This window comes from Dasypus novemcinctus, chromosome X, assembly GCF_030445035.2.
Source record: "Dasypus novemcinctus isolate mDasNov1 chromosome X, mDasNov1.1.hap2, whole genome shotgun sequence".
NCBI classification, from domain to species: Eukaryota; Metazoa; Chordata; class Mammalia; order Cingulata; family Dasypodidae; genus Dasypus; species Dasypus novemcinctus.
The window spans coordinates 127,313,607-127,339,456 of record NC_080704.1 but is presented as its reverse complement, the minus strand read 5'-3'; the positions used below and the strand labels follow the sequence as shown (position 1 = coordinate 127,339,456).

General features: G+C 39.3%; 1 protein-coding gene across 4 annotated transcripts in view; it reads left to right on the top strand.

Annotated features, from left to right (window-relative positions):
* Window positions 1-25,850, top strand: part of KLHL13 (kelch like family member 13) — a 393,060-nt gene that overhangs the window by 141,728 nt on the left and 225,482 nt on the right. For 3 of the 4 annotated variants that reach the window (XM_071213232.1, XM_071213233.1, XM_058291763.2), the window contains one exon: window positions 22,091-22,164. The exons of the other annotated variant lie outside the window; for it this stretch is intronic. Coding sequence is in view for 2 of the 3 variants with exons in the window: in XM_071213233.1 (XP_071069334.1) it covers window positions 22,091-22,164 (74 nt within the window). In the remaining variant the exon portion in view is untranslated. The remainder of the gene's footprint in view (window positions 1-22,090; window positions 22,165-25,850) is intronic. 4 annotated transcript variants of the gene reach the window in all.

Genomic DNA, 25,850 nt, shown 5'->3' with positions numbered 1-25,850 from the left:
TGTCTGCCCTAGGGGGAGGGGCTCTAGCCGGAAGCTCTAATCTCCATGTCAGAAACCCAAAATTCCACGTCTTGCAAGAATGCCTCTGTCTCTGTCTCACCAAATCGACTTCCAGACACCTCACACCCTGCAAGCCCCTGAATAGCCCACTCAGGGCTTAGGAATTCCCCAGCCCAGCAGAACCTCCATGAATCGCCACTGCCATGCCGCCTGCCCCAGAGGGAAGTGTCCCGCATGCAGCCCCGATCTCCGTGAAAGAGACCCAAAAATCTACCTTTTACATGAATCTTCTCTGTCACCATCCCACTAAATTGATGTCCAGACACCTCCTGTCCTGCAAACACCCAAGACAGCCTAGTCCAGAAAAATTCCAACCCTGCTCAGCCGCTTCTTTGCAGAAGAAATTATAAGGTGCACTCACTCAGACACCATCTTGCTCCACCCCACCAATCCTCCTGACTCACTTTGAAGTCTCTTAGCCATATAAACTCATTTGTCTTTATCTTTTCCCCTTATATTCAAGGTCTTTTTCCAGTTGCATCACCAGCTGGTTCTTGGTGTTGATCCCTTGGTTCCAGAGAGGCTTATCACCGAGAGTCGTGTCCCATGCTGGGGCAAAAGTAATGCATTTATATGCTGAATTTGGCTTAGAGAGTGGCCACATTTGAGCAACATGGGGACTCTCAGGAGATAACTCTTAGGCAATCTACAACACTAGGCTAAGTTGCAAATTCAAGAGCAAGAGGCTCATAATTATAGTCATCAATATCAAGGGCCCATCAATGGGTCATCCTTCTTCACTAGTCATTGCCCCTGCACTTGGGGGGGGATTGTTGTTGTTCCATTAGAGGATGTGGCAGACCTCCACAGGATGGGAATTCAATATTATTTCAGTTATTGTGTGAATCTTTACCCACTGTGACAATACTCCATGAACATTTGAAGATATTTATATACCTTATATATATTCTCAGGTGAGTTTCCCCCCCCCCCCATATATCCCCAATCACTGATACTCCACACCAATGATCCTCCCCTGCCGTAGTTATGACCCTTCTGTGACCCAAAACTTCTTAAAAAATGAAGCCAAGAATATTACCAAAATCAATTAATAGGAAATGAAATAATAATGATAGGTTTAAACCTAAGATATAAAATACATAATAATTTAGAAAAACTAAAACAAAAATTTGGGGTATTAAAAAAGGAAAAATACTTTTTTAAGAATTAAATTTTTTTTTGATGTTTCGCCTTTCTCCACTGTAATATCTGTTTATATATACAGTGGCATTTTTTTCCATTTCTTTCCCAGTGTCTTCCTTTTTCTCATTTTGTCTTCAAAGAATTTTATGTCACTGTAAAGTCACATACAGAATATAGAAGACTCCCATATACCCAACATCCTCCCTCTTTTCCCCTGTCCCTATTAATAACCTTTTGACACATGGATGGTACATTTGTTACAACTGATGTACGAATATTGAAACATAGCTACTAACCATGGTCAGTGGTTTACATTATGGTTTACATTTAGACTGTACACTTTTATAAATCTTTGATAAAATTTAACATGGCCTGTATCCATCATTGCAAGATTATACAGAACACTTCCATTGCTCCCTAAATTTCCCCTCTTCCATCTATTCTATTCCTCCCTCCACCTCCCCTTGGGGCCACGGTGACTACCAGGCTTCGTTCCTTGAAGGACATGATTCATAGATTCTTGCAACAATACTGAGGGGTTTGGCACATTAGTCTGTCCTCCCCCATTAGGAACCGCTCATGCTCTTGAGAGATACCTCCCCTCTGTTTGAGAACATATCGGATCTCCCCAGTATGGGAGTCCATCTCCTTCCCACTCATAATATGGGTTTCCCAACACTGATACAACTCACTATGACAAAATGATCACTCACACATTCTCTAGAAGACTTCCCCAGGTGGGCCCTGTCCCAAATGCCCCCCCATTAATTTTATTTATTATGCTTTTCATTCTCCTAAGATCTGCTGTTTTCCTATGTATGTTTTAAAATTATTTTTTGTCTTCACCCAATATCTTCTTAATACCCTTAATCTCTTTAGCCATGTCATTGAATGTATTAAGGAGATTTGTTTGAACATCTATGATTAGTTGTCTCAACTCCTCTATATCATTTGGAGGCTTATCTTGTTCCTTATCTGGACCATATCTTCCTGTTTCTTGGTATCAATTGTAATATTTCGTTGATGTCTTTGAATATGGCTTACTAGATATATTTATTCATGGTGCAGTTTCTCTCTTTAGTTTAGGGCTTTCTTGCCCTTTCTCCCTTGCTGGTTGTGTAGTAGGAGCCAAGGATGTAGTTGGTACTGTAAGCTGTGGAGTCTCAAGCTGCCCTTATTTCCCCAGGGACCAATGAAGTTTCTCCCAACTTTATCCTTTTCCAGGGGTAGAAACAAAGCCACAGCCATACGTAATAATTGAAGGTCATACAGGTCAAGACCATCTGTTATTGTCTGAAGAGACTGATGAAGCTTCATGCCCTTTCCTTACCTGCCTGGGGTGGGATGGAGCTGCAATGCTGGCAGCAATCTATGCTGTGTGGATACAAAGTGACCACAGTTGCCCAGGTAGACTGGCATAGCATTGGGCCCACCTCCCTGTCAGGGACGGGGATGGAGTCTCTGCACTGCACAACAGTCTAATCCATGTGGGCCGAATGCGCCTGCAGTTTCCCTGAACAACTGAGGAAACGCCAGCCCCCTTCCATCCTATTTGGGAGTAGATGGGGTGGTAGCTGTGATGGTAAGCTAATGTGTCAACTTGGCCAGGTAATTTTGCCCAGTTGTTTGGTCAAGTAAGCATTGGGCTAATTGTAATACAAGGACATTTATGGACTTTAGTCTTCTTGAGTTCATTGCATAGATAACTGATTACATCTACAATCACCCAAGGAGAATGCTATCAGTAACTATTGATATTTTATCCAATCAGTTGAATGCCTTAAAAGGGGAAGTGATTTCAGCATTCAGAGAGAATTTTCCAGCTCTACTTTGGACAGCCAACATCCCCTGGGAATTCATCAAGGACCTTCATTGGCACCCCTGGTTTGCAGCCTACCTGTGGAATTTGGATTTGTGCACCCCCATGGTCATGTGAGAGAATTTTATAAAATCACATACTATTTACAGATATCTCCTGTTAATTCTGTTTCCCTAGAGAACCCTGACTAATAAAGAATTAAATGGTGGAGTATGGCAGTTTGAGATTGTTTATGAATCCCCAAAATAGAAATTATGTTTTAAACTGGTCTGTTCCTCTGGGTTTGATCCCTGTTGATGCATTAGATTCAGCTGACATGTCTTGAATAAATTACCTATTAAGATTAGGGCTTTGATTAGATCACATCGGTAGGTCATGACTCATGGTTGAGTTCCCATCCCCCTGGTGGACGGATATAAATGGACACTCACTCAAGAAGACACACAGCAGAGGAGATATTTCAGTCCTGACATGTGACAGAAAGGAGAAGTCTCAAACAACTAAATCCCCAGGAAAAGAGACAGGCCCTATGCCAGTCTGCAGCTGAGAGAAAGGAACCCCAAAGGGGAAGGTTGAACCCTTGCAGGATCATTCACCTTCTTGCTTCAACACATGGCAACCAATTTTGGTGAGCAGCAGTCTTTAGTTGGACTTTTTAGTGCCTTGTAACTATAAGCTTTTATTCCATGTAAATACCCTTTATAAAAGCCAACAGATTTCTGGTACTTTGCATCAGCACTCCTTTGGCTGACTGATATAGAATTTGGTATCAGAAAGTGGGGTACATCTGATGTAATTACCAAAAATGGTGCAATGGTTTTATAAATGGGTAATGGGTGTTTTTTTGAGGAATTGTGGAGGGCTGATGGAAAAGACCTTGATTACTTTGAAGAGGCTGTTGTTAGGAATATGGAACCTAAAGTTATTTCTGATAAGGCCTTAGAAGGGAGTGACGAAACTATTGTTAAAAACTGAAGGAAAGGCAATCTGTGTTTTAAAGTTTTAGAGAACTTCTCAAGATTGACTCTTGATGTTATATGGAAGTCAGAATTTGAAAATTATGAACTTGGACTTTTAGCCAAGGAGATTTCCAAACTAAGTGTGGAAAATGTAGTCTGGCTTCTTCTTGCAGCTTATAGTAACATGTAAGAGTAAAGAGAGAAGCTGATGACTGAATCGTTGGGAACAAAGAAACCAGAAACTTATTCTGGAAATTTCAAGCATCTGGAAATCATGCCCACAGATGATAGTGCCCCATCTGAAGAGCTAGCTAAACTTGGAACTTGTAAGCCTTTATTTAAAATGCAATTATTTCAGGAAAGACTTGTGAAAAGTCTTGCAGTCTGATGGCTTGGATCCCCTGCTTCCTACATGCTAAACCAACAAGCTTTTTGTGAGAGCCTTATGAACAAAACCACTGTCAGTCTGGATTAAAAGGGACATGGAGGGGAGAGATGGAAGATATAATGGCTTTAAGAGGAAACCCATGGAAGCTGAGGTCTGGACTTAAGACATCTCCTTGGGCCAAGAGAAGAACCCTTCCCATGTATAAAGAGAGGGTGAGTTCTCCCCAGCATTTGAAGAGGAGGATGTTCCAACCCACTGTTCAGGGACAGTTTTGCCTACCCAGACTACAAAGAGGGTAGAGCATATTCCCCAGGGTTTTGGGAGAGGAAGATCAACACCCCAGTGCTCTGAAAGGGATAGGCCTGTTCCCCATAGTTTGGGGAGGGTGAGGTTGACACCTCCGTGCTCTGAGAGGGGGGAGGCATGTTCCCTATAGATTAGTGAAGGCCAATTCACCACCTCACTATTCTGAAGAGATTGGGTCTGTATGCTAAAGATTAGGGAGAAAGTTGCCACCACCTCACTGTACTAAGGGGATTGAGACTCTACCCCAGAGATTGGGTAAAGAGTGGCCATCACCTCAGTGTTCTTGGAGGTTGAGCTCTGGAGCTCGGTCACCACCCTGATGCTTGATGAGGGTGGAGCCAAAAAAATGGCCATTGTGGAAAGGGTGGACTCCTATGAGGCCTCAGGGAGAAGACGCCATCATTTTAAGAATGACTATCAGAATTTGAAATCTAATGGAGTATGCCCTGTAGGTTTTCAGAACTGTTCAGTACCAGTGACTCATGTTTCACTCCCAGTTCCCCTTGTGGTAATGCAAATGTTTATCCTAAGTCTGTCCCTCTGTATATTAGAAGCAGACAAATTGTTTTGTAAGTTTCACAGTTCTATAGCCAGAGGCGACCTTGCCCCAAGAGAAACTGTATTTCTGTAAACCGATTTTGATGTGATTTTTGTACTTAGCCTTGCTACTGAAATAAGGTATTTTGAAAATAAAATAATGTCTTTTAGGGGTTCTGAGGGTGGAGCATGGCAGTTTGAAATTTTTATGAATTCCCAAAACAATCAGATTATGTTTGTAACCTGGTCTGTTCCTCTGTGTGTGATCCCCATTGATACATTAGATTCAAAACTGACATGTCTTTATTAAATTACCTGTTAAGATAAGGGCTTTGATTTGACCACATCAGTAGGGCATGATTCAGAGTTCAGTCCCTGCCCCCTTGGTGGGCTTATATAAATGGATATTCACTCAAGAACACACATAGAAAAGGAGAGAACTTGGTCATTTCAGTCCTGCCATGTGACAGAAAGGAGAAGGCTCAAACAGCTAAGTCCCCATTGAGAGACAATCCTTACGACATTCTGCAGCTGAGAGTAAGGAAGCCCAATGTGGAAGACTGAACCCTTGCAGAGATTACCTGCCATGTTGCCTCAACACGTGGCAACTGACTTTGGTGAGAAAGCAGCCTTGAGTTGGACTCTTTGGGGCCTTATTACTGTAAGCTTTTACCTCAAAGAAATACTCTTTATGAAAGCCAGCAGATTTCTGGTACTTCGCATCAGCACCCCTTTGGCTGACTAATACAGAGTGATTCCGCAGGTACCCAACAGTTCAGTGCCTGTAGGCCTAAAGTATATGCTGTTGCCCAGAGGGGCTGAGGAAACATTAGCCTCCTCCTATCCTTTTGGGGGGTGTGGGTGGATCCACAGGTATCCACCATTCTAGGCTATGTGGGACAAAAGTGCCTGCCATTGCCAAGAAATGCTGAGGAAACACAGGTCCCCTTTAACCTTACTTGGGTTCCTGGATGGAGCTATAGATGTCTGACTATTAAGTCTGTGTGGGCCAAAAGAACTGCAGTCACCCAGAGAGTCTGAGCAAATATAGCTACCCTCTTATACTATAGGGGGGCAGGGATGGAGCTACAGGTGCCTGAGTATTCAGTCTGTGGGCTGGAAGCACCTGCAGTTTCCCAGAAAGTCTGAAGAAACCCAAGCCCCTTCCTATCCAATGGTGTTGGAGGGGTGAAGTTGGAATTGAGGGTGCTCAGCAAATCAGTTTGCATGGGCTGAAAGCCCCCACAGTTACCCAGAGTCTGAGGAAACACAGCTCCTCTCCTGTCTTATTATGGTGTGGGGATGGAGCCCCAGCTGTCTGACTATTCAGTCTTTGCTGGCTGAATGTACGTGCAGCTGCCTGGAGAGGCTGGTGCAGGGCCCGCCAGCTTGCTCCCTGCTGGAGATGGAGCTGGAGCCCAGGCTAGGGCTGCAGTCCCATCTGGGTGGAAAGAATCTAGTCCCTACCATCAATGTGATTTTCAATCACCCAGGCTTCCGTTCATGCCCGGGTCAGAGTCAGAATGGCAGCTAATGTCCTCTTTCTGACTAGGACAGTTCAAAACTTTAGCTGTATTTAGGATTATACTTTAGTCTGCCGAATTTACTAATCAGTAGCTGAAGTCAGTGCCCAACCATCTCTTCCTCCCCTTTTTTTGGAAAATGGAGCTTCCAATTCCAGACATAGTAAAGCTCCCAAGGCAGCTTGTGCTGCCAACGAAAGATGGGTACTGGCCTCCATGGTGTGGAGTGCTTTCCTCATGAATCTTCTCTGCTTATGGGCAGTCTCTGCCTCCCATTCTTTCAAGGATGTTGCAGGATGCTCTTCTGGTCTCCTGGAGCCTCCAAACAGGTGCTATAGATAGCTCAGGGTGATTACTAACTGCCCTGTAGCATGAGCTGACTCTTGGAGTGCCTTATTCTGCTGCTATCTTGTACCTCCCCCAGCAATCTGTGTTTTAACAAGCCTTCCAGGGGACTCTAATACATCTTCAAATTGAGAACATTGCTGTAAAAAATAATTTTATCCTTTTTTGCTCATGTATTATTGTTTCTCACATGTTTTTCCTGCCTTGGTTAGGACTTTTACCAAAAGATTGCAAAAAACGTGATAGTAAGCATCTTTTTTTGCTGCTTACTTTAGTGGGGATAACTTTTAATAAGAATTAAAATCAATATTGCAGGGACAGTTACCAGACATTGTATGTCCTCCCATGGCCCACTGGGTGGAGTGTGGGAGAGTGTGGGCTATGATGTGGACCAGTGACCATGAGGTGCAGCGGTGCTCAGAGATGTATTCACCAAATGCAGTGAATGTCTCATGATGATGGAGGAGGTTGTTGTTGTGGAGGGAGGAGTGGGGTGAGGGGTTGGGGGGATATATGGGGACCTCATATTTTTTTAACGTAACATTAAACAAATAAATAAAGACAAAACAAAATAAAACAAAACCAATATTGCAGAGACAGATGCTGGACATTATATATCCTGCCATAACCCACCGAATGGACTGGGGGAGAATGTAAAGTACAATGTAAACTTATTATCCATGCAGTGAGTAGTGCTCCAAAATGTATCCAACAAATGCTGTGAATGTGCCACAATGATGAAAGAGGTTGTTGATGTGGGAGGAGGTTGTTGATATGGGAGGAGTGGGGTGGGGTGGGTGTGAGGTATATAGGAACCTCTTATATTTTTTTGTGCTCTATGTATCTTCAAAGAAATACAGTTAATAAAAATTAAAGAATTAACATCATAATATTATTATTATAAATTTTAATGAATGCTTACTCTACACCTCAATAAATGCTCTTTCAATGAGGTTTGTTCCTTGTAATTAGAGGGCATCAACTATTAGAAAATCATAGAGAACTACATTTAATACAAGGGTAATGGTTTCAACATTGGCAAAAGACCTATTGCAGTGATGAGATGAAAAATACCTTGAGCTGATAATATATCCCAAAGGCATTACTAAAGACTATTCTAAATCATAACATGAGAAGAGACTGCCAAGGGATGTTGCTGAGAAGGGAGGGGTTTCTGTGAAACTACATGATATATGGTGTGTAACTATAGCAATAGAGAGCAAGATGAGATTTGGCCACAAGGTGACGAAGTGGGTAGATTAACCCAGTGACTACAACAAGAAAAGATTGTTGAGAAGAGTGTCAGCCACCCTGCTGATACTCTGCCAGGGAAAGGGGGAAACTTGAGAACCTGGGGTACCAGCCTTTATGGTAGTAATTTAGACCTAGAAGCCACTGATATCATACCTCTGTGGAACCCTTAAATTGTGGCATGAGATGCTTGTCAGGAGAAAACCAGGCAGGCTGTTCACTTACCTAAAATGTATATTCTGAAATCAACTTTAGCTGCAACCTTTATTACACTGTAATTGCTGTTCATAGCTTTACAGATCTTGTTAGGGATGTGTATATGGGAGCATGCCATTTCTAGATTTACTCTAGGGGAAAATCACCACTCAGTTTAACATCAAGTGCTCAAGTGTTTTAGGATAGGACCTTTTTAGTACTACAGGTAGGAGGGGAGCATGGTGTCTGTCATATGTGAAAGCTAAATAGGTCTATAAGCTAACATTCTGTGACATATTGAAAAATCAACTTTAGTATAACAAACTCTTTTCCAAAGGATACAATTTTGGATTTTAAACTTCAGATTTTGCTATTTCAAGATGATTTTGAAGTTTTAGTAATGCTTTTTTATGTAACTTGACTTAGCAGTTATGTGGAATTTTTCTATGTTTTACAGTTTTTCAGTTTTATAAAGTTTAGCCCTTTTCACAGATCATTTCTGCCAGCTTTCTTTTCTTATCATGGTACTTATCAAAATTCTATTTGAAGGCAGACTATTATGAGAATCCTACAATTTTTTCTCTATAACATTAGTTTAGTTCAAAAGCAGGTCTTACCTAATGTGAGGTAAAATTGGTTAGGTATACTGCAAATCTCATTATTTTTAAAGCTATTGGTTTTTGGACATGGTAGGAAAGAGTGAGATGAAGGGTTTATTTAAATGCTGTCATAAACTGGAATCTCTATTGAAATATTAACTAGCTTTATTATAGGTGCTTGAGAAATAGTAGATTTGTGAATTACTTGAAATAAATGCTTAAGAGTAAAAACAGGTGAACTCATGCAAAATATCTTAGCTATTAGAAGCAGTTTCATTTGTTTCATTTCTGATGAGCTAAGTAGAATATTTTGAGGGCAAAACTACAATTAGGATTTTGTAAGGTTTGTGATCTGAGTAATGATTAGTTTCCCTTTTATTCATAAGGGTATCATGATGGGGTGAAATGTGTCTCTTTAATTACAGTGCTTGTCTGGCTATATTTTTGTCCTTTTTGTTCTTGTTTGAAAATTTTTCTTTTGCTTTATATCTTGGCCTTTACATATTGTCTTGTCTGCTCACATACATAGTCCCTACATCAGAGCTGAGCTAATGTCTTGTACTTTTTTGTATCTTTTTAAATAAAATATTTACAAGTTTCAAAAAGTATAGAGAATAGTATAACAAACACCCATGTAACCACTACCTAGCTATGTAAAATCTTAATATTTTGCCATATATACTTAAATCCTTAACAGAAATTTAGAAACAGGTGAAGCTACTAGTGTATTCTCCTCCAATGGCATTCCCCCTCTCTTCCTCTCCTTAGGTAATCATCATCCAAAATTAGGTTTTATCGTTCTTATGCAGGCTTTTATGCTTTTTAAACATATGTATGTGTGTATACACACATATAATGTATCTATATGTGTTTGTACATATATATTATTGTCTTACATGTTTTAGAAATTTATATTATTAGTATCACGCATCTTTAATTTGCTTTTGTTGGTTAACATGCTTTTGAGATTTACCTGCTGAGGTATTTCCCATTATAAAAATAACATAAAACAAAACATTAATTCCCTCCACACCATGTCCCTCTAGCTACCACTCACTTCTCTTAAGGCAAAATCCTTTGAAAAGTCTCCTCTCTTCTCTCATTCTCTCTTGAACCCACACGAATGGGCCTTTGTCTCCATAATTCCATACAAATCCCTCTTGTTAAGGTCTCCAGTGACACGTTACCACACATAGTGGTCATATCTTATTTTTTGCCTTACTCAACCTCTTAGCAGCATCTGACATACTTGATTACTCCTTTCTTCATATAAAACTTTGTCTTCTAGGTTACCACACTCTCTTGTTTTCCCTCCTGCCTTACTGGCCCCTACTCCTGAGTCTCCTTTTGGTGGGTCCTCCTTATTTTTTCCCAAAGTTAATTGAACAGAAAAGTGAAATCCTACATAATTTGATGCCATGTGCTTACTTCCTCTTCTTCCCTAAACCCCACTAGAAAAAGGGAAAAAATTAAAGAGAACAAGAGTGAAAACATTGACTGACATGAGGTTGAAAATAATGTTTTTTACTTAGAGCAAAGGAAGTATCTTCAGTATCTCCATCTACAGGAACTTATGAGAGATACCAAACAATTATTCTCATTAAATTTCTTTATCTTAAGACTTGGGAGGTACCTGGTCTGCAGAAGGAAGAAACAGTCAATATTGAAAACAGGGGCTATTCATTGAAAGACTTTATCTTAAGTATCTGGAGTCCCATGTTGCTTACTCCTAGCTACTCAGAGAATAAGAAATGTATTTTCTGGAGAATTTGAAAGGGAGAGCCCCAGATTTAGAGATCAGGAACACCAGGGGGATTTGTTGAAGCAAGGGAACTAAGAGAAAATTTGCACACTTAATTTTTGGACCTGTATTTTCCACCCTGGATACTGTTGGTGAAACAGGGCATTAATTATGTATTTTCACATTCCCAGATTCGTAATAGTAATCTACAGAATATTGTTTTTCTCTCTGTACATCTTCTAATAATAGAGTAGCCCAAACAAAATTAAGTATTTTCTATATCTAAAAAATTCTCTCATCACTTAAACATTTTTTTTAGACATGGTAAATCAAAGATCTGTTGGTTTTGAGATCCTTAAAATTTTAAAATTTCATTAAGACTATTCAATTTCTTTACTTGTAATAATAGGATTAGAAGACAAAATATGTTTGTGTAACTAAACATAAACGCTATATTGTCATGTAATTTTTTTCCTTTTTAGAGGTATGAACACCCAAGAATTGGCCTACATTTTTCACTTTCTGCTTCTTTTGCTTTTATCTCTAAATTAAAGGAAGAAAGTGCTGGGAAAAATGAAAAACATTTTTTCCCCTTGCTGAGTTACATTAGGTCTTTATATAGCTTAGTAACAACCATTATAATTTTATGGACAAACTAAATTGCATTAAGTACATTTATATCCTCCCAGTGCAATGAATTGGCCTTATTAAAAAGAAAGATTTAATAATATATATTTTTTGCTTCTAAATATGTTTAAAATAAGTATATTAAAAATAAGATGCACTCTGTCCTAGACAATGCTGTGACATTACTAAAAAGAAATGTAATAGAGTTCTATTTACTATAACCTCATCTGTTTTGCTCCCACAGAAACTACAACAACCCAAACAAAAATTCAATCCAGGTCAACAAAATAATACTTCTGCCCCCACTACCTATTTCATGCATTCAGGATTTCAAAATATTATATTTTTCTATACTATATTTTGTCCAACCACATCTAAAATTGTTGGCTCTGCTATATTGGCTTCACAGGCCTGAAGTCCCCCTGGTAACATGGTATGAGTCATTTCTCTGTATCTGTTTGGCAAGTATTTGCCTCAACTCTTTGCTTCTAACTTTTCTTTTTATTTATTTATTTATTTATTTATTTATTTATTTATTTTTGCCTTTGTGTTTTTTTTAATGTTACATTAAAATATATGAGGTCCCTATATACCCGTCCCCCTCACCCCACTCCTCCCGCTTAACAACAAGCTCCTCCATCATCATGAGACATTCATAGCACTTGGTGAATATATGTCTGAGCACTGCTGCACCTCATGGTCAATGGTCCACATCATAGCCCACATCTCCCACAGTCCACCCAGTGGGCCCTGGGAGGACTTACAATGTCCAGTAACTGTCCCTGCAGCATCACCCAGGACAAATTCAACCCCCAAAAATGCCCCCACATCATATCTCTTCCTCCCACTCTGTATGCTCAGCAGCCACCATGGCCACTTTCTTCACACCAATGCCACATTTTCTTTGATTACTACTAATCACAATAGTTCATAAATAGAATATCAGTAAGTCCACTCTAATCCATACTCTATTCCTCCATCCTGTGGACCTTAGAATGTTTGTGTCCACTCCACATCTTTATCAAGAGGGGGCTTAGAATTCACATGGATGCTGGATGCTGTTCTCCTGCTTTCAGTTGTAGGCACTCTTGACTCCATGGTGTGGTGGTTGACCTTCACCTCCATGTTAGCTGAGTGGAGTAAGTACAAAAAACCAGAGTGCAGGAGTTGCAAGTGTGTTGAGGCTCAGGGTCTGGCTATCACATGGTCAGTCCAGAGATTGAGGTCCCCTGGATATACATTAAACCCCAGCACCAACTACAGTTCTGGTAAAAGTAACCAGAGAGGCATGTGGACAAAGATCACATCTGAGTCCAGCTCCATCACACAGAAACCCAACCTCCAAAGTAGGGCCAACTAACATGGCGCTGAACTCCATCTGCCGTGATCATAAAACCTGTAGGTCTCTTTAGCTCTCAGAAGAACCAATACTTGGCGTTGTATCTACTTTATCTATCTCTGAGACTCTGCTCAGGTGTGCATAAGGGCCACCCCTCTGATAACCTCCCGGCCCTTTTTGGAGACTCATAGCCATATAAACTCTTTTGTCCTTTCCATTTCCCCATTTTATTCAAATCAAAAAGCATTCTTAACTCCTGGTATTATATGTAGACTGAGATATTCTGCTGGTCTGAGTTGACCCTTTTACACAAGGTCATTATTTAGTTACATCATCAGTTGGTACTTGGTAGTAATCCCTCAGTGCCAGGGAGAATCGCCCCCGGGAGTCATGTCCCACACTGGGGGGAAGGCAACGCATTTACATGCTGAGTTTGGCTTCGAGACTGGCCACATATGAGCAACACGGAGGCTCTCAGGAGGTAACTCTTAGGCACCCTGCAGCTCTAGTCCTTGTTCTTATTTCAGTGCACAAGCTTACAAGCTTAGTCATTAGTATCAAGGGCTCATTGTTGGAGCTTCCTTCTTTTCTGGTCTTTGCTGTTGCACTTGGGGGATTGTTGCTGTTCCTTTAGGGACTGTCATAGTGCTTCCCTGGCTAGGAACTCAGCGCTCCCTCAGTTGCTTTTAATTGTAGCCACTATGAAAATATCCAGACATTTTTATGGACACTGGATACGTGCCCTGGTGAACTCCCTGCCAACCATGTGTCCCCTGTCAATAACATCCCACACCAGTATTCCTCCCCTGCCATTGTTGAACCTCTCTGTGATCCAAAACTTCTTCAAAAATTAAGCCCAATATATTGCCAGGTTCCATTAATAGCACAGTGGAATATAGCGATGAGTTTAAAGGTTAGATATAGAATACATATTAATTTAGAAATAGTAAGGTTAAAATAAATTGGGTATCAAAAAATTAAATAATGCAAGAGCCTTGTTATGGAGGTTTTCCTTCCATCACTTCAATATGTGTTGCCCCGTATGCAAATTGGCAAGGCAACTTCTTCCATCTTTTCCTCAGTGTCTATGTCCTTTCTTTTTTTCCTAATTATTAAGCTTATCTTCAAAAAAGTTTTAGATCACAGTAATTCATATATACAATATACAATACTCCCACATATCCAACATAAAACCCTTTTCCCTTTCACAGCAATAATCTTTTTACATATTCATACTATATTTACTGAAACTGATATACAGATATTGAGACAATAGCTTTCAAACAAGGTAACATTTGTGTTTACATTGTGGTTTATATTTTAGACTATACAATTTTCTAAATTTTTGGTTATCTTATGTTTTACATTATGATTTACATTTTAGCCTATCAGCCCCTATACATTTTTGGTGTATTTTAACATGTCTTATATCCACCCTTGCATAATCTTGTGGAACATTTCTATTGCCCACACAGTTATATTGATTCCATCTATTCAATACCTCTTTCCCCTTCCCCTCAGGGCCCACAGTGACAGTCAATATTCATTGCTTCAAGGGCCATGTTCAGAGATACTTGCAACAGTGTTGAGCGCTTGACATGCTCAATTGCCCTAATACATTGGTAGCCACTATTTCTCTCGAGAGATACAATTCCCTCTAGTTGAGAACATCAGTCCTCCCAAGGATGGTGGTATACCTTCATTCTCATTATATGGGTCTCTATCCAATAATATAACCCACTATGGCAAAATGAGCACTCACACACTCCCTAGAAGCCTGTCCTGTGTCAGATTATCCCCTTTAAGCATCTTAAACAGATAACCTTCCTTATTATAATTTGAAAAGGTTTTCTCAGCATTATACTCTCAACCAAGTACGTGACAATTTCCTATGTTCGTATGTTCCCCCACGCTCCCCCCAATTTCCTGGGCAATATAACCCATCCTCCCATCCCTAGCGACCCTCAAGCCTGCAAAGCCCCATCCAAAGTTAACCCATTCCCCCATTTTATCCATTCCTTGTAAGAATACTTACCTCCACCTTATCATAGATTTCACCCATGTAGGTGTCAGCTTACATACTTGCTCTAACTCCCAATTTCCTTTAAGTCTATCATCCAGTCTCTAGCTGTCTGAGGCAGCTTGGTTTACTTATTTCATATCATTGAGGTCATGTAGTATTTGTCCTTCAATGCCTGCGTTTCTTCACTCAACATAAGGTTCTCAAGATTCATCCATGTTATCGTGTGTATGTAGTGTTTTCGTTCTTAAAGCTGAGTAGTATTCCACTGTATGTATATACCACATTTTATTTATCCATTCATCTGTTGATGCCAACATTTGGCAATAGTGAACAATGCTGCTATGAACATTGGTGTGCATATATTGGTTTGTGTCCTTATTTTCAGTTCTATTGGGCATATACCCAGCAGTGGAATTGCTGGGTCATATGGCAAATCTATAGCTAATTTTTTGAGAAACCACCAAACTGTCCTCCAGAATGAATGGATCCTTTTGCATTCCCAGCATTCCCAGCAGTGGATGAGTGTTCCCATTCCTCCACATCCTCTCCAGCATTTGTAGTCTTCTGATTTTTTCATAGCTGCCAATATTATCACATTGTAGTTTTGATTTGCATTTCCCTAATAGCTAGAGTTTTGGAGCATTTTTTCAAGTGCTTTTTGCCATTTGTATTTCTTCTTTGCAGAAGTGTCTGTTTAAATCTTTTTCCCATTTTTTAACTGGGTTGTTTGTCTTTTTATTTTTGAGATATAGGAGTTCTCTCTATATGCAGGGTATAAGTCTCCTATCAGATATATAGTTACCAAATATTTTCCTCCATTGTGTATGCTCTCTTTTCAATTTCTTGACAAACTCCTTTGAGGTGCAGAAGGCTTTAATTTTGAGGAAGTCCCATTTATCTATTTGTTCTTTTGCTGCTCATGCTTTTGGTGTCAAGTTCATGAAGCCATTTTCTACTACAAGTTCCTGTAGATGCTTCCCTACACCACTTTCCAAAGTCTTTATGGTCTTGGCTCTTATATTTAGGCCTTTTATCCATCTTGAGTTGATTTTTGAAAAAGGTATGAGTGGATAATTCTCATTCATTCTTTTACATATGGATATCCAGTTCTCCAGGCACCATTTTTTGAATAGGCCAGTCTCTCCCAGTTGAGGGGGTTTGGTGGCTGTATTGAATATTATATGACTATATATATATATGAGGATCTGTATCAGAACTCTCAATTCGGTTCCATTGGTCTGTGTGTCTCTCCTTGTGCCAATACAATGCTGTTTTCACTACTGGAGCTTTGTAGTATGTTTTGAAGTCAGGTAATGTGATTCTTCCAATTTCGTTTTTCTTTTTCAATATGTCTATGACTATTCGGAGCCTCTTCCTTTCCAAGTAAGTTTCATAGCTAATTTGTCTAGTTCCTTAAAGAAAGCTGTGTTGATTTTTATTGGGATTGCATTGAATGTGTAGATCAGTTTTGGTAGGATAGACTCTAAATAATATTTAGTCTTCCTATCCATGAACAGGGAATATTCTTCCATTTATTTAGGCTTCTTTGATTTTCTTGAACAGTGTTGTGTAGATCTCTGTGTATAAGCTTTTAACATCTTTAGTTAAATTTATTCCTAGGTGTTTGACTTTTTTATTGACTATTGTAAATTGTATTTGTTTCTTGATTTCCTCCTGAGCTTGCTTATTATTGGTGTACAGAAATGCTACTGATTTTTGCACATTGACCTTATAACCTGTGACTTTTTCTAAACTCATTTATGAGTTCTAGAAGCTCTGTTGTAGACTTCTCAGGGTTTTCTATGTATAGGATCATGTCATGTGCAAATAATGAAATTTTGACTTCTTCCTTTCCACTTTGAATGTCTTTTTTTGTCTGGTTCTTGCCTCAGTGCTCAAGCAAGTACTTCTAAGACAATGTTAAATAAAAGAGGTGATAGTGGGCATCCTTTTCTTGTTCATGATCTAATAGGGAAGGATTTTAAGATTTCACCATTGTAAATGATGTTGGCTGTGGGATTTTCATGTATGCTCTTTATCATGTTCAGAACATTTCCTTGTATTCCAATCTTTTGCAGTGTTTTTATCAAGAAAGGGTGCTGTATTTTGTCAAATGCTTTTTCTGCATCTATAGATATAATTATGTGATTTCTTTCCTTCAGTCTGTTTATATGGTGTATTACATTGATTGATTTTCTTATGTTGAACCATCCTTGCATACCTGGAATGAATCCCACTTGGTCGTGGTGTAAAATTCATATAATGTGTTGTTGAATATGATTAGCAAGTATTTTGTTAAGTATTTTTGCATCTAGTTTCATTAGAGAAATTGGTCTGTAATTTTCCTTTCCTGTGGTGTCTTTGTTTGGCTTTGGTACTAGGGTAATGTTGGCATCATAGAATGAATTAGGCAATGTTCCTTCTGTTTTGACTTTTTGGAATAGTTTCAGCCGGATTGGTGTTAGTTCTTTCCGGAATGTTTTGTAGAATTCACCTGTGAAGCCATCTGGCCCTGGGCTCTTCTTAGTTGGGAGGTTTTTAATGACTGATTCTATCTCTTTACGCGTGATTGGTTTTTGAGATCATCAATTTCTTCTTTCATCAATATAGGCTGCTTATGTGTTTCTAGGAATTTGTCCATTTCCTCTGAATTGTCTTTTTTGTTGGAATATAGTTTTTCAAAGTATCCTCTTATGATAGTCTTTATTTCTGTGGGGTCAGTGGTTATATCTCCTTTCTCATTTCTTAGTTTGTGTATTTGCATCTTTTCTCTTTTTTTCTTTGTTATTCTAGCTAAGGGTTTATCAATTTTATTGATCTTCTCAAAGAACCAGCTCTTGGTTTTGTTTATCTTTTCAAGTGCTTTCTTATTTTCTATTTCATTTAGTTTTGCCCTTATCTTTGTTATTTCTTTCTTTCTTCTTCCTGTGGGGTTACTTTGTTGTTTTTTAACTAAGTTCTCCAAATATGCAGTTAGTTCTTCAATTTTTGCTCTTTCTTCTTTTTTGATGTATGAATTTATGGCTATAAATATCCCTCTCAGTACTGCTTTTGCTGCGTCCCATAATTTTTGGTATGTTGTCTTATCATTTTCATTAGTTTAAATGTAATTATTAATTTTTTTTGAGATTTCCTTTTTGACCCACTGTTTTTCTAAGAGTGTGCTGTTAAATTTCCATATCTTGGTGTGAAATCTGGGTCTCTGGCCCTTGCAGATATCCAGCTTCATTCCACTGTTGTCAGAGATATCGTTTAGTATGATTTCGATCTTTCTTAATTCATTGAGCCTTTCTTTGTGGCCTATCATATGGTCTTTCTTGGAGAATGATCCATGTGCACTTGAAAAAAATGTATATCCTGTTGTATTTGGGTGTAATGATCTGTATATGTCTGTTAGATCCAGCTCCTCTAATATACTGTTCAAAGTTTTTTTTCCTTTACTGATTCTCTTTTGAAATGTTCTGTCCAAAGTTGATAGTCGTGTATTAAATTCTCCCAGTATAATTGTTGAGGCATCTATTCTTTCAGTTAGTTTTTCCAGTGTTTGCCTCACATATTTGGAGGCACCCTTGTTAGGGGCATAAAATTTATGATTGTTCATTCTTCTTGGAAGATTATCCCTTTCACTAATATGTAATATCCATCTTTGTCTCTCACAATTGTTTCACATTTAAAGTCTGTTTTGCCTGATATTAATATAGCTACTTCTGCCTTTTTTTGGTTATTGTTTGCTTGTAAGATTGTTTTCCAGTCATTCACTTTCAACCTCCTTGAATCCCTGGGTGTAAGATGTGTTTCTTGTAGACAGCATATAGATGGGTCATATTTCCTTATCCAATCTTCCAGTCTGAATCTTTTGACAGGTGAGTTTAATCCATTGACATTCAGTGTTATTACTTTCAAGGAATTATTTATGTTTGCCATATTTTGTTTGTATTTGTGTTGGTCAGATTTTGGTTTTTTTTCTTTCTCTTTTGTCTTTTTTGTTGCACTTATAACACTCTCCTTCAATTCTGCCTCTCCTGTTTTTTTCTTTCTTCCTGCAGAACTCCCTTTAGTATTTCTTGAAGGGCAGGGTTCTTGTTGGCAAACTCATAATTTCTGCTTATTTGTGAATATTTTGCACTCTCCATCATTTTTGAGTGCTAGCTTAGCTGGGTAGAGTATTCTTGGTTGGAAATTTTTTTCTTTTAGTATCTTGACTATATTATCCCACTGCCATCTTGCATCCATATTTTCAACGAGAAGTCAGCACTTAACTTATGGAGCCTCCCTTGACAAGTATATGTCTTGGGGTAGGTCTGTTGGGATTTGTGGTGTGCGGGGTGCTTTGTGCTTCCTGGACATGTATATCCATCTCTCTTAGTAGATTTGGGAAGTTTTCAGCCATTATTTCCTCCAACACCCTTCTGTCCCCTTTCCCTTCTCTTCTCCTTCTGGGATGCCTGTAATACGTATGTTTGTGTGTTTTGCATTGTCATTCATGTCCCTATGTCCTAGCTGGATTTTTCTATCTTTTTATCTATCAGTTCTACTCTCTGTTTGATTTCAGATGTACTGTCTTCCAAGTCACTAATTCTCTCCTCTGTCTTTTCTAATCTGCTGTTATTTGTGTTGAGTGTATTTTTGATTTCTTGAACTGTGATGTTCATCACCATCATATCTGTTATCTGTTTTCATATGTCTGCAATTTCCTCTCCAAGTGTTTTCTTCATATTGTTAATCTCTTCCGTTCCTTCATTAAGTTCGTCTGTAATATATGTTTTGAGATCTTTAATTACTTGTCTGATGTTCTGCTCCTCTTCCTGGTTTTTAGTTTGTTCATTGGATTCAGCCATTTTTTCCTGATTATTTGTTTGGTTTGTAGTTTTTTGTTGCTGTCTGGTCATCATTTTATCTTGATGGGTTTAATCATTTCCTTGGCTCCTTTGTCTAGTCTTGGGGATTAATTTGTTGTTGTTCATACATAAGTGTTATGTCTTCTCATTGTCACTTTGTTCTTCTTACTCTATTTTCTTTTTGCTGGCTAAGTTCAGTTTGAAGGAAAATATTAGAGCCAGGGAAAGCAAAATGAATAAGAAAAGAAAATGTGTAAAGTAGTGTTGGTAATAAATGTTAACATACCAACAATGTGAGATCTAGGAGAATGGATATTAGACTCCTGTAAGTTGTGTAGAGTTATAGCAGTAAATAGAGTGCCTATAATGAGACAGTCAACTGAATATGGGGAGAAATATGTATGAAGTAAAAGGTCAGTGTTTTCATGAGTGAGTGAAAGAGAAATGAAAGACAATAAGACTAGAGGTGATGAAAGACAGGAAACAGAACAAAGGTATTAGAAATAAAATATCAGACAATTTGGTGGCCAAAGAAAGGGAGGTGGAATGTAAGAGAAATAGTAGATGATGGATGATAGAAAGATGTTGGCGAAAGGGGATAGTGTAGGTAACCCAAATCAATACAAACAAAAAAGAGGAAATGGAGGGTGAGGAAACATAGGAAATGTGAAGCACTCCCTGCAGCACCTATTATATAAAGAAAAGAAAAGAAAAAAGAAGCAAAAGAGAGAAAAGAAAAAAAGAGAGAAGAAAAAAAGGAGGGACAAAGAAAAGGGGGGGAAACAAGCAAGAAAAAGAGAGAGAAAAAACTAAATAAATGAAAAAGCACCTTTGGGATAAAAGAGAAAAAAGACTAGGAGACAATGTAATATTAGCAACCATGAAAAAAAAAAAAGAACCAACGTTTCAAGCTAGGAAGCCTCTTTGCAGTTCCATAATAAGCTTAGGGATCTGACCTTCCCCCTTTCTCCCTTCTTCACTTCTCTCTCTCCCAGGGCAGCCGGAAAGCTGCCTGAGAGGTCCACTTGGCAATTCAAGTAGATCCTTGTTGAAGCAGCTTGACAGAGAAGACTATGACTCTTTATTTCCAGCTTGAGAGCACCTACACCTCACTAGAAATCTCAAATATGCTATTGGAACCTTGGATAGCACCTCCTACAGTCCCTCCCCCTTAGGTGTGTAGGGGAGGTCTAATTGATTTTCTAACTCCACCTTCTCCCAGACCATGTTTCCTATCTCAGGTCGTTTAGGTAAATTGGGCTTTCTCAGCAGATTCACCTCTCCTTTCTTCCCAGCCTCTCCCCAAGTCCGCTGGTACACTCCTCCAAGCTCAAGCAGAGAGGGAAAAAAACAACAACAAAAAATGCAGAGGGCTAGGGTAATCAAGGACCTCAGATGGACCTCAGGGCATGGTGGATTCGGTGATGGGACGTCCGTGATTTTGCAGACTCAATGTGTGTCAGTCTCTGGAGCGTGGGCCACCAGGGTTTAGGGGACACAGACCTGGGAACCATGCATCCAGTTAACATGGGTCCTGGGGACACCACAGCACAACAAATCCTTCAGGCATCCCCGTGGCCAGGCGACTAGCCCTAGGGGGAGGGGTCCCACTCACAACTTCTGACCTCCATGTCAGAAACCCAAAATTCTACCTCTCACAAGAATCTCTTCTGTCACTGTCTCACCAAATCTTCATCCAGACACCTCCTGCCCTGCAAGTCCCCGAAACAGCCCACTCAGGGCTTGGGAACACCATAGCAGAGCAAAGCCTTCAGTAATCACTGCAGCCAGGCGCCAGCCCCAGGGGGAAGTGTCCTGCCCACAACCTCCGACCTCCATGCAAGAGACCCAAAATTCTATCTCTTGCAAGAATCTCCTCTGTCACTGTCCCACCAAATTGACGTCCAGACACCTCCTGCCCTGCAAGCACCTAAAACAGCCTGGTCCAGCAGGACTCCGACCCTACTTAGCCGCTTCTTTGCAGGAGAGATTATGAGGTGCACTCACTCAGACACCATCTTGCCCCGCCTCTTAACTTTTCTAGTGTAACCCCACTTCACACTGACTCCTCAGGTTTTCTGATTCTCAGTTTAATAAAATTTCTGTATACTTAGTTATTTTTCCATGGATATTTGTTAGGTAATGATTTCACATGAAATTTAATCAATACTAGGTAATGATGCAGAATTAAATTTTGTAGCCATTTTGAACATGGCAATTTTAAAAAAAGATTCAGTGTATTAATTTTCATAATAAAATATATTATGACCATTTGGTACATAGACATATATTTTGTCTTTCAATCATGAATTGCACAAAAATATTATAAAGGTAACATAATTTGAAAAATCTAGTATTGATTTTCATATTAAATATTGGCTTTTTTCCTCTGAACAGGTCATTATCCAACTTTTAGAGGTGATGGATCATCTGCATAGAGGGGAATTGGTTGCTGCTATACTCCATAACCGGTATATTTATGGAAACAATTTACCTTATAGTTTATATAATGTCTCTCCTGATTCAGTAAATATGTAATGTCTGGTTCAAAATAGTCAAGAAATATTTGCTGCATGAGTGAGTAATAGAATGAATGAGTGACAAAGGAATGGAATAAAGAACATGTTGATGATGTGTCCCGAGATAAATGAAAAGTTAGTGTAATTAGAAATCATAATTGGGATAAATTATAGCACCTGAAATTCAATGGAAATATTTATTTGAATTTTTACCCTGTAAAGCATATTAGTGAATAAATATAGGTATCTATTGTTTAAATAGATGTTTCAACAGAGGTATTTTGCTTTTGTTTGCTTTAAAATATTGCCTTGTGATTGTATGTACATTTATGTTATTTAAAAAGTCAGTCAAGACCTTCTTAGATATATACTGTAAGAAATTTAGAGATTCCTCTAATGATAATTTTGGATTTTAAAAATATGGTTTAAAGAAATAGAGCCTTCATTTTGTAAGTATAAAATAGTATCCCTTTGCCCAGTTTCTCGATTATACAATTTGGAAGAAATATTTCAAAAGTGTATTGGAATAATCTATATTCCATCTCTGACACTTACTAACAGTGCACTCTGGAGCAAGCTTCTTAACTGCTCTTATTTAGTAGATACCATACTAGGGATTTTACATAATTATCTCATTAAGGAAGTATCATATGAAGCATGCCTGTTGGTTGGAGATGTGTACTCTTATCTGGGCAAGGTTTGGATACTGACCCTAGAGGCTGTAAGGTAGACTTACTCAGAGATACACAAAGTAGAAATGAGGAAAATAATAGCAGGAAGAGTATCTGGTTATGTTGAATGGAAAGACAGAGGAGTAGACAGGGGATGTTGAGAATTCATAATGGTGAGTTGAATGTACAGAGTCCATCACTGTTTTCATAGGATGGTCTACATCACACATGTTGAAGAGGAAATAGTAAGAAGGCAGGATTTCCTCAGTTCCTAATAATAACTTGGGTGTTATACCATAAATGCATTTATTTGTTTCCCTTATTTCTATTGGGATATATTTTGCATATAGTAAAATATACAAACATCTTAAATATACATCTTGATAATTTTTTACATATGCTTACATATGAGTAACCACAACTCAGATGAAGACATACTGAAAAAGAAAAACGAAATTGGAGGAATCACACTACCTGACTTCAAAACATACTACAAAGCCACAGTAGTGAAAACAGCATGGTATTGGCATAAGGAGAGACACACAGACCAATGGAATCGAATTGAAAGCTCAGATATAGAACCTCACATATATAGCCATATAATATTCGATAAAGCCATCAAACCCTCTCAACTGGGAGAGAGTGGCCTATTCAACAAATGGTGCCTGGAGAACTGGATAGCCATATGTAGAAGAATGAAAGAGGATTACCATCTCACACCTTATACAAAGATCAACTCAAGATGGATCAAAGACCTAAATATAAGAGCCAAGACCATAAAAACTTTGGAAAGCAGTGTAGGGAAACATCTACAGGACCTTATAATAGGAAATGGATTCATGAATATCATACCAAAAGCACGAGCAGCAAAAGAACTAATAGATAAATGGGACTTCCTCAAAATTAAATCCTTCTGCACCTCAAAGGAGTTTGTCAAGAAAGTAAAAAGGGAGCCAACACAGTGGGAGAAAATAATTGGCAACCATATATCTGATAAGAAACTTATAACTTGCATATATAAAGAACTCCTATATCTTGAAAATAAAAAGACAAACAACACATTTTAAAAATGGGAAAAAGATTTAAACAGACACTTCTCCAAAGAAGAAATACAAATGGCTAAAAAGCACATGAAAAAATGCTCCAAATCTCTAGCTATCAGGGAAATGCAAATCAAAACTACAATGTGATACCATCTTACTCTCATAAGATTGGCAGCTATGAAAAAAACAGAAGAATACAAATGCTGGAGAGGATGTGAAGAAAGGGGAACACTCATCCACTGCTGGTGGGAATGCAGAAGGATCCAACCATTCTGGAGGACAGTTTGGCGGTTTCTCAAAAAACTAACCATAGATTTGCCATATGACCCAGCAATTCCACTGCTGGGTATATACCCAGCAGAACTGAAAACAAGGACACAAACCGATATATGTACACCAATGTTCATAGCAGCATTGTTCACTATCGCCAAAAGTTGGAATCAACCCAAATGCCCATCAACAGATGAGTGGATCAATAAAATGTGGTATATACACACAATGGAATACTACTCAGCTGTAAGAACAAATACACTACAAACACACGTGATAACATGGATGAATCTTGAAAACCTTATGTTGAGTGAAGCAACCCAGGCATTGAAGGACAAATACTACATGACCTCAATGATATGAAATAAGCAAGCTGCCTCAGAGAGCTAGAGACTGAACGATAGGCTTACAGGAAATCGGGGGGTGGAGGAAGGATGTGAGCCGACGTCTGCAGGGATGGAGTTTATGATGAGCTGGCAGTAAGTATGAACATAAAGAAGAGATAAAATGGGGGTAAGGGGTTGCCTTTGGATGGGGCTTTGTGGGTTTGAGGGGGGCTCGGGATGGGTGGATGGGTAATATTGCCCAAAAAGTGGAGGGAGGGAAGGGTAGCGTACGAACATAGGAGAGTGTCAGGTGTTGGTCGAGAATAAAATGCTGAGAAAATCATATCAAAATGTAATTAAGAGGGTTACCTGTTTGGGATGCTTGGAGGGGATTGTCGGATGCGGGACAGGCTCCTGGGGAATGTCTGAATGCTCATTTTGCCAGAGTGGGTGGTACCATTGGGTAGAGACCCAAGTAATGAGAGTGGGGTGGACCCACATCCTGGGGAAGACTAATGCCATCAGATAGAGAGAACTGTATCTCTCGAGAGAAAGGGTGGCTCCCAGGGCATTGGGGTAATTGAGCAAGTTAGGCCCTGAACAATGTTGCAAGTGTCTCTGGACGGGGCTCCTCGGGAAACGGAGGCTGGCTGTCACTGTGGGTACCAAGGGGATGGGAAATTGGATGTTAAATGTGTGGAACCAAAGTAAATGTGGGGTTTTTAATATCTGATTTGCATGTAGGCTGAGATATTCTGCTGGTCTGAGTTGACCCTTTATTCAGGTCTGTTTCTAGTTACATCATCAGCTGGTGCTTGGAAGTAATCCCTCGGTACCAGGGTGACTCATACCTGGGAGTCATGTCCCACTCTGGGGGGAAGGCAATGCATCTACGTGCTGAGTTTGGCTTAAAGAGTGGCCACTTTTGAGCACCATGGAGGTCTCAGGAGATAACTCTTAGGCACCCTGCAGCTCTAGGCCTAGTTCATATTTCAGGCACATAGGCTCATAATCAGAGCATCAGTATCAAGGGCGCATCATTGGACCATCCATCTTTGTTGGTCTTTGCCATTGCACTTGGGGGGAATTGTTGCTTTTCCACTTGGGAATGTGATAGAGCTCCCGTGGCCAGGAACTCAGCACTCTCTCAGCTGTCATTTCCAACTGAAAGCACTATGAAAATATCCAAACCTTTCTATGTACCCTGTATACACACCCTGGACAACTCCCTCCAAACCATGTGCCCCCCACCAATAACAACCCACACAAGTGCTCCTACCCTATCATAGTTGAATCTCTCTGTAGTCTAAAACTTCTTCAAAAAGGAA